The sequence below is a fragment of the Manis pentadactyla genome, chromosome 13 (assembly GCF_030020395.1).
Source record: "Manis pentadactyla isolate mManPen7 chromosome 13, mManPen7.hap1, whole genome shotgun sequence".
NCBI classification, from domain to species: domain Eukaryota; kingdom Metazoa; phylum Chordata; class Mammalia; order Pholidota; family Manidae; genus Manis; species Manis pentadactyla.
The window spans coordinates 6,344,933-6,359,621 of NC_080031.1; the positions used below are offsets into that span (position 1 = coordinate 6,344,933).

Genomic DNA, 14,689 nt, shown 5'->3' on the forward strand with positions numbered 1-14,689 from the left:
GTTTTCTATGCACTAGTGAGAAATGGTTCTATCCCATCCTGTACTTGCACAGCCAAGCTTTGACTCCAAGCACAGACTCATCCCTTTCCCCTCTATCTGCTATGGTTGGGCTGCAGCCTACTGCCCCAGCCTGTCCAGATCTTCTTGGGGTCTGGGTCCTCCTGTTGGCTATATGGATGGTGCCTTTCTGCTCAGGAGCATCTGATCCCACTGTGCACACTGTGACCTCTGGCAGGGATGGCATGACACTGACCTGGCTCTGCCCCTTCCCTTTAGCCTCGGTGCTTCGGATCTTTGCTTTGCCTTTGCTGAACGTTTGCTGAGAGGTTGTGAATCACTCATGGATCTTGTCCCCAGGATGGCTGGTCTTAGGAATGTTCTCGTGTGCATCCTGGTCCCCTCCAGGTCTTTATGGCAGGTGTCCTTCCCTGTCTGACTGTCTGCCCTCCCTCTTCCCAGCTGCTGGGTCTTGTCTCTGGGCCTGATGCCAGTCTGAGCTTCCTCTTTGCTTTCTGGATGTCTCTTGTCTCCACCATTAAAAAGGGAGCTCCCTGAGGGGAACAGGCAGGCCCTCTTCTCTCCCACTGTTTCTGCTCAGTGACCAGCTTTGTCCTCTCTAGCGAGTTGATTATTAGTGATTAGCCAGTGTTCCAGAACTGTGGGTGTCCCCGTCCTCAAGTGCCTGAAGGGTTTCCCGACACAGGACCCTCACTCGGAGTGACACCACCAGAGAGAGGCAGATACAAGCTGGGAGACACAGGGGAAGACAGAGATGTACAGAGGGGAAGGTGGGTTCTCACAGGCAGACCCTGAACGATCGTCAACTGGAAGGACGGAGCAAGAGACAGAGAGGTTGGACAGAGGTCGGGGATGGAGTCACCGACTAGGGATTCTGCCTTTCTAGATCCACAGAGTCAGAGCTGGGAGGGGCCTCAGGGGTCTCTGAGTTCGGGTTCCTCCGATAGTAGGTGAGGACACTGAGGCTCAGGGGTGAGGTGACTTCAGTCCACACAGCTAGGTTTTCTCATTGTGTTGTCCTGAGCAAACAAGATCACATACTGATGGAGCTTATTTTGGGGACCCTCCCAGAAGTAGCCCAGGATCCTGTCCTGCTGTCTTAGACCTACAGACTTTCCAGATGCCTTCGCGCTGGCGGCTAGCGGCCCAGGGGGCTGCCCCCTCTTCAGGGCATTTCACTTCAGAGAAGGGGCAGCAATTCTTAACCCACAGAACCGCATGAGCCCGCCTCCCTCACCGCCTGTGAGCCTGAGCTGCGGGCAGTCGCCCGTTAGGGCTCCCGGTGGGAACTCAAGGGCTCTGGGGGATCGAGGCTTTCACATCCAAGTCAGGAATGGGGTTTCCATCCAGGTCTGAGTGCAGGCTGTGTGATGGGGACCAAGTCACTCAACTTCTCTGAGCCTCCATTTTCCCAGCTATCAAGCAGAGGTACTAATTCTGTCGTCCTGGAGTGGGACACTAATGAGACAAAATGGAAGTGCTCACGGTCGATATGTTGCTGTAGAAAAGGGGGGTAGCATTAACCACCCTACTCCCCACTTTCTCCTTCCCATTCCTTTTTGCGGCTCTGCGCCTCCCGGGCCCCGTCTTTCAGCTCTGACTGCTGTCTCGGCTCCTCCTGCTTCTTGGGAGAAGTCGCTGTCCCCTTGGCTGCTCCTGGAGAGAGTCCCCTCTTCTCGCTTCTCTTCTCCACACAGTTTCCTCCTTCCCACCGCCTGCTGAGTCCCAGCCAGCCCCTCTCTCGGTCCCTCCCATCCGGCAGCTTCTGGGGGCCTTGTGCCCTCAGCAGAGAGCCTCCCCAGACTCGGAGAGGGCAGCGGCCCTGCCCCAGCTGCGGGGTTAGAGGCAAGCAGGGCCCTCCCCGTGCTGCTCGGGGCGGCGGGCACTGCCGGGTTCCCGGGTCTCCAGCTGAGTAGCGACAGCAGCAAGGGAGCTGCCCCCTCTGCTGCCAGCCCAGCCATCTGCAGTGCCAGGTGGGCCACTGAGTCTTCAGCAGTCAGTGGCCCGAGGCTGTCAGACGGCGGCTTCCCATCTTGCCCTCTGAGGTGTTGAGGAAATACGAGATGTACCACCAACCCACACCATGGCGACGTAGGTGGCTCTGCCATATGCCAGCCTTGGGGTGCTCTAGTCTGCACCCCCTGGGCATGGGCACCCACTTTCCAGGTGTATATAGATGGCTGCAGGGCAGCCGGAGACAGGCAGGGAGTGTTTCCTCCTGCTACTGGCTCCAGAAGCCTGGGCTTCGCTTGGTACTGGCTGGGAGGGCAGCAGGGTGCTTCTCACGCCTGGTGAGGGCGCTCCTCCAGCGGCTGCACATCTGCAGGGCCGACCAGCTATGCAGCACATTTGTCCAGGGCATGTCATCAAGTAGACGCTGACTTGGCATGGTTGTGGCCAGGGGAGTGAGGCAGGGGGATGGAAGGAATGACCTGTCAAGGTGCCCAGCTGGCTCAGGCCTGATCTGTCCTGCTGAGGTGTGGGGAGTTCTGGGACAGGCAGAGAGGCAGCTTCCTAAGAGCACGTCTTCCAGCTGAACATGTGCTGAGTCAGGTCGACACAGATTTATGCTCGTCCATGAATTCAGTAAACACTACAGCCCCCGCCCTCCTGCATGCAGGCTGGCAGATGGCGGTGAAGTCCCATAGCCTGTCTGTGAGGCTGAGGGCTCTGTTAGGGTGGTTTGGGGTTTCGCAGACCCCAATGGAAGGGGCATTTGGAGGACCCAGGATCTGGGGAAGGATTAAGAAATCTGCCCTTGCTCCTGACCTCAGACGTCCATGCAGCCCTCCAGGCAGGCCCTGGTTTGCTGGGCGGCCTGCACTCGGCCTTTCCACTTGAACTCAGTATTTGCAAAATGAGGGTACCGGACAGCACGGCCTTTAGAGCCCCTTCTGCTTAGTCAACACTGGTGTTCTGGTTTCCCTACTTGTTTCCTTGTCCTCTCCACACCCCCCAGAGCCCTCTCAGCTCTTGGTTGGGCAGGGTAATGACGCCAAGACCATCCCAGGTCAGCCCTGCCTCTGGGCTCCTGCTCTGGAAGGGGCACGTGCTGTGGTGCCAAGCACTGCTCCTGCAGGAGTCCTCTGCTGCGGGACGGATAGGACGGGGTGTGGCCAGGGCCCCTGCAGCACCCATCACTCTGCACCCAGCCTGGGCTGGCCCAGGGAGTCTGAGAAGCCTGTGCTCGGCTCCAGGCTTGTTAGTTTTCAGATGAAACCATGAAGTCCAGAGAGGGGAGGTCACTTACTGGAGGCCCCCAGATTGTCGCAGAGTGGTAGAAATGGCTCAAAACCCAGGCCTCCGGGCTCTCTGTGTGGTGAGCGTGAACTGTCCCAGGCCACCGACTGCACCTCCCACCCCAGAAAGGACAGGCATGGCAGGGGACTCTCAGTACAGCTCGGCTTCCTGCCAGAACAGGGAGAGGGGGCAGCAAGGGTGACAGCAGCCGGTTCCCCAGCGTCAGAGGGCAGGACAGGCCACCTGAGTCCGGCTCTGTTAGCTTCCTCAGTGCTCACCGCCCCCTGGCCCTGGTCCCTGACCCTCTCCTTTCTCTGGAGGCCTCCAGGGCTGCCCATTACAGAGAGACCTGCAGGGAAAGGCAGGGCGCGGGTGTTAATGCAAGCTGCTGGCACAGGCAGGAGACGGTGTGGGGGCAGTGCTCTGGGCACGGGCCTGACTCCTGGATGTTTCTGGGGCATCACGGGTATAGGACGGCATGACCTCACACCCAAGCATGCTCTGGGAGGCTGCTCCCCCTGTTCCCCTGCCAGGTTTCCCTCTGCCAGCTTGAGGACCAATAGCTTCAGATGCTACAGCTGCTGCCCTGCTGGGTGCCCCTCGTCCGCCACAACTGATTGCAGTATGTGCCGTTCCATTTTTAACAGCCCCGCTTGGCCCAGGCTGCCTGAGCCGATCCAGAGGCGGGCCCTGCTGTTGATTGCGGTGCTAAAAATACCGGCGTGGCTTCTGATGAGATCAGGGGGCTCAGCTCGCCCTTCCCCCAGAACCTTGGCTGTCTGCCGCTTACCTGCAGTGCTCTGGGGGTACCCTGGAGGCTAGGGACTGAGGGGCCCCACTACTCCCATGCCTTTGCAAGTCTCTAGACAAAATCAGAATGGCTTCCCAGGTACTTGGGGGCCTGAGGGCATCTGGGGGCTTTCTGAATGCTTGGAGTCATAGGTATTTTGTGCTGTGTAGACACGATCTTATGGTATTTTGGGATTCTAGGTGTGTGAGTTGCTGGATCTATGCTGGGAAGGACAGCTGGAACTTTCCCAGGCTTCTGTCCTTTTCCTCCCTTGCCTTTGTTTCCTACTTCCGGTTAGTGGCCTTGTCCTGTGGGCTACCCCTCTGCCTAATCTCTCCCATCTGCCTTCTCTTGCTCCATTCCACTCCCATTCTCTCTGCTGATTCAGGCCCCTGCCCAAGTATTCTCCTGGCTGCTAAGAACCCCCTCTTATCTCCCTACACTGGTCCATGTCACTCACTGCTCAGAATATTTTCCTAAGCTCATTTCCCATCAACTATTCCTCTACTCTGAAACCACCTCCCCGACCTGACATGTAAGATCTTCTATGATCTGACCTCGAAGGATTGCTCCAGTCTTATTTCCTTCCAAGGCACCCTCAGTACAGTCATGCTGGGCTATTCTCTGTTTCAAATCTCAGAGTCATCTTGCCTAAGGTGGTCAGTCTATGAAAGGTTGAAGTCAAACCTTTTAAGGGAAATTGCAGAACAGCATAATCACAAAGTTGATTGGCCCCTCTGCTGGGAAATGAGTTTTGGGACAGGACAGAAAAGCCTGCCCTGGGAGCCTGGTCACCAGGTTGGAATGTGTCTGATTGCTTTCAAACCCATGTGAGTGAACTCACTGGGGAAGTTGGAAACAAGGTTGCCACTCCCCTAGGGCACCCAGGACCTTCCAAAGTATTTAGGGCTCTTGGTCACAGAGCATGCTGTGACTTCTCTCCTGAATCCCTGTGCGAGAGGCTGGCACACAGGATCTACCCTTAGATGGGTTAAGAGCATGTTCAGAGAAAGAGGGATGAGACTGAATCTGACCAGATGGAGCTCCCCTGGCCTAGTCTAGGGGTAGGTGCCCATCTGGCCCAGGCAAGCTGTTTGGGAAACCATTGAATGATATCAAACTGTGGAAAAACTCCTCTCCCAACTTCCCCCTCCCCTCAGCACCTGCCACCATAGCCTCTTGAACGCCAGGGCTATAAGTCAACCTCCCTTGCTGGCAGATGGGAAACTGGGGCCCATAATGGGAAAGGGGGTTTTCTGAGTTAATGACAGAACCAGAACTACAACCCAGGCCGCCTGGATCCTCATCAAGTGTCTTCCCACCACAGCCTGCTGTCTCCTCCATTCCCTCCAAAAGAATGTTCTTCTTGCCTGTGTGAAATCCCACCCATTCTTCAAGTCATGGCCCGTCCTCCCCAGGAGCCAGTGGAGGAGGCCCTTTCCTGTGGGGCCAGTTGATGAGCTCTCTGGGTCTCAGCGCTGCTACTGGACTGAGAGCTCCTGGAAGACAGGGATGGGGTTGGTTTCAAGTTTGTACCTAGTTCAGGGCCTGCCATCCAAAAGGGCTCAGTGGATGTTTGTTGAATGAACCGATGAATAATTCAAAAGCCCTTTCTACTGGACTTGCATTTGCAGATGGGTGTGGTTACTGTTGTGGGAATTCACATCGCTTGAAAGCTGAGTGATGCAATCTCTCAGGGTAAGAGGAGCCCGGGAATGAATCAAGACGTGTTCTCACACTCCCCAGCAGCCCCTAGCCGTCCTACTTGGTCAGCATCACTGCCCTGGCCAAGGCCAAGGCCAGCCTACGTGGGCCCACCCCTTCTGAAAACACGCTGTCTTTCCTGCTCACCTCTGCCCAGAGGGATTCAGTGGGAATCATCTGCCGCGGGGTCAGACTTATTTCTCATTGCTGCCGGGAATCAGCGCAGGGAGTATCAGGAGCAACAGACCGTTTTCTTGGCGGTGCCAGAAGAGAACATCAGTGCCAGAGTTGAGTAAGTGTCTCATTCTGTTTCTTGGATTCCCTGGGCTTAAATTAAAGTGTGTGCATGTGAATGTGACACTTTATCCCCAAGTCCTTCCTGGCTGTGTTGCAATAAGGCTATGGTCCTCCTCCACCTCCTCTGGTCTTAGGCTAGACTGTCTGTCTGGAGAGAAACCACTCAAGCTTGCTTCAGAACAGGGGATTTATCGTAAGGATTCAAGAGAGCCTCAGGGGACCTACAGCCAGAACCAGAAGAACATTCAGGCCTCGGGAGAACTGAGAGGCACTAGGGAACCCAGCCAACTGCCCTTCCTGCCTGTCCTCCCCAGTGCCACTCCGGGGCGCATCCCTGATGCCCTCTGTGCTCCATCTGCCTGCCTTCCCCTGCAGATGAGCTTTCTTTGCTTGTTCATCAACACATGGTCCTAAAATAGCTGCCCCAGGTCCCCCAGCCTTCCCTGACTGCCTGACCTCCCGCTCCAGGCCCTGCCCTAGATTGACTCCGGGGGTCTTAGTGCCAAAATCTTGAGAGATAGTATCTGATCAGCTGTTGGTTGGCCAATACTTGTCTCCTGCTGGGTCAGGTCCTATTGTAAGAGGCCAGGCGGCAGGATTGGTGGTAACAGTTGCTGCCTTCTCAGGATTGTGAGTGGCAGGTTTGTTAGGAGGGGAAGCTGGCCAAGGCAGTCCTCGCCTCTACACCTGAGCTTTGCCCCTAGGCCAGCCAGGGCCCAGGGGAAGGCAGTTTCCTTTCCAGACCCAGATATGGTCCTGTGCAGGGAGGAGATGGCGCCTCCTCCCCCAGGGCTGCAGACAGAGTAGCTCTGGACCAGAGTGTGCAGCATTCCAATCTCTCCGTCCCCTGTGGGCTCAGACTGAGTGAGGGCAGCCTCCCACACACCCCGACAGTTCTCTTCCTCCCTCTCAGCTGCGGCCTTGGGGCACCGGGCCCCTGGCCCCAGGGAAGCCCAAGTAGTTACTGCAGTGAGGGCAGTAGTTAAGGAGCTCTGGCTGGGTGAAGGGGCCTCTGTGGTGCTGATGGGGGGGCCTCCGGCGTGCTGGTCCTGACCTGCAGATTATCTCCTGGGTCTGTTCTGAGCACCTTCTGCCTGTCTGAGGGCGTTTAATCCTTTGTGGTGGTTTAAAATATGTCCACAAATCTTTAATGCTCCCTGTAAAAGGTGGAGCCTAATTCTCCTCCCTTGAATGACCTAGAGATTCACTCCTAACAAATAGATTAACAGAAATGATGGTGTGTGACTCCTGAGACTGGGTCATAAAAAGTACTGTGGCTTTCTCCTGGCTCTGGGAGACACTCAAGCAGCCCTCTAGGAAGCCATGTGGGGAGAAACCGAGGCCTCCACGCACAGCCATGCAAGTGGTTCCTCTGGCCCCGGTCAAGCCTTCACGTGCCTGTGCCCCAGCCGGCACCTCGACTGCGACCACGCAAGGGAACCTGAGCCCAAACCACCCCACCAAGATTCTCTCAAATTCCTCACCCACACAAACTGAGAGATAATAAGTGTTTCTTTGCCTAAGCCAGGAAGATTTGGGGTTATTTGTTACACAACAATAGAGAACTAATGCTCCCAAATCTGCTTGTTTTCCTCAGATGTTTGACATGTGGAGGGAAGGACTGTAGTTCTCTCTGCAGTTTCTGCGATGGGAAGAACCAGTGCCCGAGGTCAGTCCTGGGCCCTCCCACCATTCATCTGTTTTATAAGGACCTCCCACCCAGGAGGCTGTGGGGAGGTTGGTGGGGAGGTTATCCTCCTCCCCTATTCCTGTGACCACCACCCCCTCCCAAACTTCTCTGGAGGGAAATTCTTTGCCCCTACTCCAGTGCCAGCTATAGCCGCCTCCCCATCTGCCAGGCACGTGCATTGACCGAAGCGCCTCAGCTTTGTTCACCCCCAACCCTTTGCTTCAGTTTGGAAGAACTGGTCCTCAGCCCTTAAGGCTCCACAAAGCCTTTGAAGTTCCTCAGGTGGCTGGGCTGCGTGCGGAACCCCCTGGACCTCAGGAGCCAGGGATTTGCATGGCAAAGTGGGGAGAAAGTTCAGGCTAGGAGTTGGGAGGTTGTATTTTCAGTTTTGCATACTTATGAGATCTTATGGAATTCACACAATTTCTTTTACCCGTTTGGGCCTCTGTTATTTTTATTTATTATATAAAATGGGGCTACTCGTGTTTGTCCTGTGTACTTACAAGACTGTTACAAGGACCAATGAGATCATAAACATGAAAGTGTGTCATAAACAATAAAACACTTTACAAATGTGAGAATTAAAAAACTGTGATAGAATTTGAGGTTGATTCATAATATGAGTTGCCATTTTTTTGAATACCTACCTTATTCAATCTTGACAAGGTACTACTGAGACTGGTATTCCTGTCTCCATTTTAGGACCAGAAAACTTAGACTTGAGGTGAAGCAACTCGCTGGAAGTCCATGCTTTCCCCAACACGTGGCCACCATTCCTAACCAGGGCCCTGACGTGAATGACTGTGCATGGAAGAATCCAGGGACGCGGTGAGCTCTCCAGGCCCCTGAGCCCTCTGCCTGTCTTGTCCATCTGCTCAGCAGCCCCTCAGAGGGTCAGGATTCTGACCACTCCATTTGGAACGTGACCCAGCCTAGCCTGCTTTACCTCGGGTGTATACCAGGGCACGGCAACAAGGGGTCGTGGTGGCAAACCGACTCAGACCCTCTCAGGAACAATAATCCATGCCCCATGTGGAGGAGAAAAGGTTCTAGGACCCCAGTGCGGGCATCTGGCCAGTGAGAAGTTAAAAGCCAGATTTGTTGCAGATAAGCCCTGGGTGATGACCTCAGAGGGAGGCCCACGTCCATTAGCACCTGTGGCCCTGCAAGGCCTTCAGGTGGTTGCCTCCCTAGGCTAACAGCCTGTCCTTCCCCTCCAGTTTCTTTTAGGGATGACGGAGGAATTGCTTCAGTGAGTCAGGCCGCATGCGATTCAGAGCCAAGGCCCAGGTTGCCTCAGTCAGCCCCGTCTAGACACGTCCTGCCCCTACATGGGCCCTCCCCTGTTTACAGGCTGTTCCTGGGTCCACTCTCTCCCTTGTGAGGGCCTGACTTCTACATGCATAAAATGAATTTCTGAAACGCCCCTCGGGCATTCTTTGCTCAGGTTCAAGGTGCCCCTCCTGAGCCCCATCCTAGTGCTCTGGGCTGCACCCAGCCTCCAGAGTAGGGTGAGGCTAGCCACCCTTGGGGACCTTGGGGACAAGGGAGCAGGGGCGGAGGTGGGGGTGGGGAGGGGTGGGCAACATGCCTTCTCCAGCCTGACAGCTCTCTCTTGTCATTGCTCAAGGGCCAAGGCAAATGTCTTCCCCACTCAGGGAGCACCCAGTCGCCAGCCCTGCTCGCCGGGGCTGGAGCATCTCTCCCCACACAAAGGAAAGGGCAAGAAGCTGCTGAATCGTGTTTTCCTCCCACCTGACCGTGTGTCTCTGAAGATGAGTCATTCCCTTTCCTCTCCCACCTTCCCGCCTCCCTCCCTCCCTCGCTCCTCCACCCAGTCATTGAATCTGGGAGGAACTGCTGCCCAGCCTGCTGCCCAGGCCTCTCTGCAAGGGGTGGGCCCCCAGGTCCCTCAGCCGGGCCTGGAGCCCTGGCGGTCAGCCTCCTTCATTCACTCTCCTGAAGTACTTCTCTGGCAGCTCCCATGTCTCAGGGACTGTGCTGGGCGCACAGGGGTGAGGACCACGATCCCTACACTCATAGGCCTGGAGCTGAGCGGAGGAGAGGAGTACTGAACCCCAAATCATATGCAGTTAGCACTGTGATGTGTGTTGTACAGAAGAAAGTACAGAGAGCTTTGAGAAGGTGTGAGGAGCTGCACATCTGGATGGAGTGGGGGATGGTTAGGAAGCCCTCCCAGAACTGAGTATTGAAATGAGCCCTAAGGGATAGAGGAGTGGGGAAAGCAGGGAGAGGAACCAGCATGTGCAAAGGTCCTGTTGTCAAAAGAAGCTGGGTACTTTAAAGAAACAGCAAGAAAGGGTGTGGTGGACATGCAGTAAACACGGGGAAAAGGGAAAGAGGATGAGGCTGAAAAGAAAGGAGGGGCCAGACCATGTGGGGCCTTGAAGGTCAGGCTAAAGAACCTCAAAATCGATCCCAAAGGCCATTTGGCAGTTTCTTACAAAGTTAAACCTGTACTTACCATGTATTCCACTTGCTGTATTTACCCAAAAGAAATAAAACAATATGTGCACAAAAAGACTTGTATACAATTTTCATAGCAGCTTTATTCCTAACAGCCCCTAAACTGGAAACAAGCCAAACCTTCATCATCTGGTGGCTGGATAACCAAACGGTGGTATGTCTCTCCAATGGAATATCCTAGAACAACACACAGGACAAGCCCCTGATGTATGCATACGTGATCCCCATGTGGCAGGTGCAGCAACGTGGCTAAATTAAAAAATTTTACACTAAGTGAAAGAAGCCAGACACCAAAGAGCACATACTGTGTGATTCCATTTATATGAGCTTCTAGAAAAGGCAACACTAACTTACAGTGATAGAGGTCAGACCAGAGACTGCTCAGAGGGGGAGATGGGGGCTGTGGGGTGTTTCCTGGTTAGGGATATGGGGGAACTTTCCAGATGAGGGAAATAGAATGGGGTGGTGGTTACACAAGTGTATGCATTTGTCAAAATTCATTATCTATAATGCAGTTAAAATGGGTGCATTTTGTTTTATGTAAATTATTTGTCAATCAAGTTGAATTTTGAAAAAAAGCACTTTTTTTGTCCTGAAATGAGTAGTTTCTATTACCCAAATAAAAGGACGCACCATTTGCACAAACGAAACAGGAATGGGTTGTGATTAGATTTGTGTGCTTTTTAAAGCCCTCTGGCTTCTGTGGAGAGACAGAGCTGGAAAGGAGCAGGCATGAAGGTGGGAAATGATTGCACACGTTCAGGCCTGCCTGATTGTTGGGGGGACTGTGGGGATGGCGGGGACAAGGGCAGCAGGAGACAGGAGGACACTGGGTAAGCCCTGGGCTGGGACATGGCACTTCCTCCCGAGGGTCTGTGGACTGGGCCTGGCCTGCAGCTGGGTAAGGCCCCGGGCACATGTGTGGGCCGACACGCCCCATGGCCCCCCGCCCTTGCACATACGCGAGCCAGGCCAGCTCACAGCCCTGCCAGCCTCACACTCTCACAGACCTTCGGGTCTCAAGTTCTCTCCTATTTGCCACACTCCTGTGAACTCACATTCAGACTCACCCGCTGACTCCCAGAGCCCCAGGCAGCCTGCAGGCACGTACCACAAAGCCTTTGCAGTCTGGGGACTCGGGTTCGGATCCTGCTCGCCTCACCTGTCAGCAGGACCTCGGCGCACTAGCAGCCCCTGAGCCCCACTTTCCTCCTCTGTAAATTGGCATCTACAACAGCGGTGCCTGCCTCCCAGGGAGCTATGAGGACCGGCTGAGGTAAGGGATGGAAGGCATTCTGCACTGTAGCTGTGGGCCCCAAATGCTCGCGTTTCACATTTACTCTCATTTTGATTCACACTCCAAAATTAGCACAAGGTGCAGCAGGAAAGGTAATTCATTTCTCCGGGAACCATTCACTCACTCGTGCACCCCTTTCCTATCCTGAGGTGCCCGCCCCTGCTCAGCCCTGCCTCCCCTTCAGATGGCTCCCTCCTGGCTCTGCTGGGAGCCCCAGCTCGCCTCGCTTGAGCGGGCATTGGCCCATCGCCCATTCTGTGCCAGTGCGGGCTGGCGGGCCTGCCACCTGCGCCCCCCCCCCGCAGGCCTGGCTCCCTCTCTCAGCCCGCCCTGAGGCCTCACACCTGATCCCCTGGAGCCAGGCCTGCTCCCAGACCTCCTGGGAGGCTGAGGTAATTGGCTCAATTAATCAGCTCAATTAGCACCTTCTGGGTGAGCAGATCAGCTCAAATCCTAGCCAGCCTCTGTTGAGTGGGCCTCAGCCTGTGCCAGGCTGGCTAGGCACGGTGGCAGAAGGAGAGGGTCTGGCAAGAGGGGCTCCCAGCTCTGGACATGCTGGCTGCTGGCAAGGAAGTTGAGCTGCCAGCAGGAGAGCACCTGGGCCTCGAGGGCACTCCCACCACTGCCCTCTTCGCCTCCACCCTCCTCTGCTGCGCCTCAGCCCTCCTTCCTGCTCTGATCCAGGCCCCTCTTCCCAGCAGCCTGCCACGCTGGGTCCCTCGCGCTGCGTCCAGAGGCCGCTACAGGAGGAGAGGTAGTGCGCTCTCCCCGTGTGTGGTCCTCTCCAGGTGGATTCACGTCTTTGTCTTCTTTGGGTCCCCAGACAATCCACTGAAGAAAGTTGCTTCTATCTTTACTTTATAGATAACAAAACTGGGCCTCTGGGAGGTGAAGTGACCTGTCCAAGGTCACACAAACACTAGTCTGGACAGAAGCAGCTGTGGTCCCAGCTCTGTACCCTCTGTCCCTGGGGGTGGGGGTTATGACCCTCTTCCTTTAGGGAACCCCAATATCTCACTGTCTTGCCAGTGGGTGTCAGCCCCGGGCAAGTTTGCTATGGATTCAATGTGACCAAAGAAATTGACAGCAAAATGTTCTTGGGGTGAAAGGGTTATACCCAACTTTATTTCCAGGCGGCAGGTCAGTCACTAAAATCCCGTTCACTCAGAGCGAGTCTGTGTGCAGCAAGCCGGTCTCTGCCTCTGGGCCCCTTTGTCCTCACAGTCGTCCTGCACAGCCATCCTCTGGGCCTCTGTCCTGGGTGCTGCCACCACTCCAGCCTCTGCTCTGCTCTCCTGCAGCCTTGCAGCCCGTGTCACTCCCAGAGCACTGGGCAGAGCTCTTTATATAGAGGCAACAGCCACGTGTTGCCCACAGGTGTGCAGTGAGCTAGCCAACCAGGGCCAGGTGAGAATCCTGGCCACAGGAACTCTCATTTCATCCACACTCACACAGATGCCACCAGGGACCCCTTTTCACCCCCAAGGCTGACTCTCTTTGCCCATTGACTGGAGGCCCACTGGGCGCTGCTGAGTGCCCCCAGCTCCCCAGCTCCCCTGCCTCTGCCCCTGCCGCTCACACCCGCTGTTCCCAGCCTTGCTTCTGCCACTGCCATGCGGCCTGCCTGTCCCTGGACGACACTCCCTGCTTCCCAATAGGCAGAGCAATTTCGGGCTCAGAACAAGGAACTCCCTTTGGAGGGTTGTCAGGAGGGGACTCCATCCCAGCGCCTTCCCCCCAGGAAAGAAAGGCCTGCAGGTCCTGAGACTGTGGCGGGCCAAGTTGGCTCTGCGGGGTGATCTGGGAGCCATGTGGAGAGGGCAGCCACCTCCTATGAGGCCCCAGAAGGGACACGACCACAGTGGCAGTGGCAGAGGGGACCTGGATGTCTAGGACTTCCCTGGAGAGGCCTTGAGATGGGGAAGTGGGGGAGGAGGGCTGGGGAGAGGAAGGAAGGGGGATAACGCTCCAACTTTCACCTTTGTTTCAAACTCCATTCTTTTGCTAAGGAATAATCTAAGGCTTTTGAATAAGATCAGTATAGTGGGTTTAAATGGGTGGCCCCCCAAAAGATATGTGCATGTCCTGATCACTGGAGCCTGTGAATGTGACCTTATTTGGAAAGAAAGTCTTTGCAGACGTGATTAAGTTACAGAATCTCAAAGCAAAGTCATTCTGGTTATCTGGGAGGGTCCTGAATCCAGTGACCAGTGTCCTTGTAAGAGACACACTGAGGAAAGGCCAGGAGAGGCCCTGTGAGGACGGAAGCGGAGATGAAGCGATGCCGCCCCAGTCTAGGCCCACCGAGGACCTCAGAGCAGGGGGAGGCCAGAGGCTTCTCTCCGCCAGCCACGGAGGGGGCCTGGACCTGCTACCCTTGATTTTGGGTTTCTGGCCAGAAGACCTGGGAGACAATATATTTCTGTTGTTGTAAGCCACCTAGTTTGTGGTAATTTGTTATGGGTAGGAAACTAATAGAACCATCTTTGTTAAAAAAAAGTTGAAAATTCACCTGTGTGGTCCAAACAGACCATATGGGTGACTTGGTCACAGCAGGGAGGCAGTGGCAGAGGTGGGACCGGAGCACCCTCTCACCAAGCTCCCCCAGGGTGCATGGGGGGAGGTCACAGGCACACCCATTGCTGATGCCCTCAGCCACCAACTCCGGGTGTGGGCTGGGGTTTTTGTTCATTTCCCTTCAGAAGGGGCCGAATTCTCCATTTCTAAGTGTACCTGGCAGAGGAGGAGGTCAGGAGGCCCTGTTCAGGATCCCGGCTAGACTGGGGCCACAGCTGGGCCCAGGCCTGAGGACACTGGCTGGTTACGAAGGGGGGCCCACAAGGCTGACTCAGAGCCCCTCACTGGTGCCCCTTCCTGTCCATGGCAGCTGAAGATGAGCCAGTGCTGGGAGATGTGAACCCGGCGCCCTGGGGTGGGGGCAGAGGGTGGGGATTTAAAGGTGTGGGGTTGGGGCAGAGGGGGCCTTGGGACTCGGGTATGAGATGTGCCTGGCCTCTGAGTCCCTCCCCGTCTCTGGGTGCCTTCTCAGAGTGCCTGTGTCGGGGGTTGCTTTCTCAGAGTCCCTCATCACCCTCTTGGTGGCCCCCACATGCCCTGGGCATCTGCTATGCATAGGCACACCCGCTTTTCCACCCTTCGTATTAGG

At 55.5% G+C, this 14,689-nt stretch overlaps 1 protein-coding gene across 4 annotated transcripts; it reads left to right on the top strand.

The window, feature by feature from the left end:
- Positions 1–5,554: 5,554 nt before the first annotated feature.
- On the top strand, positions 5,555–10,870 carry LOC118913565 (uncharacterized). 4 transcript variants are annotated; one of them, XM_057490715.1, is made up of 4 exons: positions 5,555–6,044; positions 7,647–7,718; positions 8,442–8,567; positions 8,960–9,283. In XM_057490715.1, the coding sequence occupies exons 1-4, from the start codon at positions 5,764–5,766 to the stop codon at positions 8,967–8,969; spliced, it is 489 nt and encodes a 162-aa protein (XP_057346698.1). In that variant the 5' UTR covers positions 5,555–5,763; the 3' UTR covers positions 8,970–9,283. The 4 variants fall into 4 exon arrangements, 3 of the variants coding, with proteins under 3 accessions (XP_057346698.1, XP_057346697.1, XP_036743523.2); XM_057490714.1 differs by lacking the exon at positions 8,960–9,283 and adding an exon at positions 9,370–10,302 and having other exon boundaries at positions 5,722–6,044; XR_008993317.1 differs by lacking the exons at positions 7,647–7,718; positions 8,960–9,283 and adding an exon at positions 10,322–10,870 and having other exon boundaries at positions 5,687–6,044.
- The last annotated feature ends 3,819 nt before the right edge of the window (positions 10,871–14,689 follow it).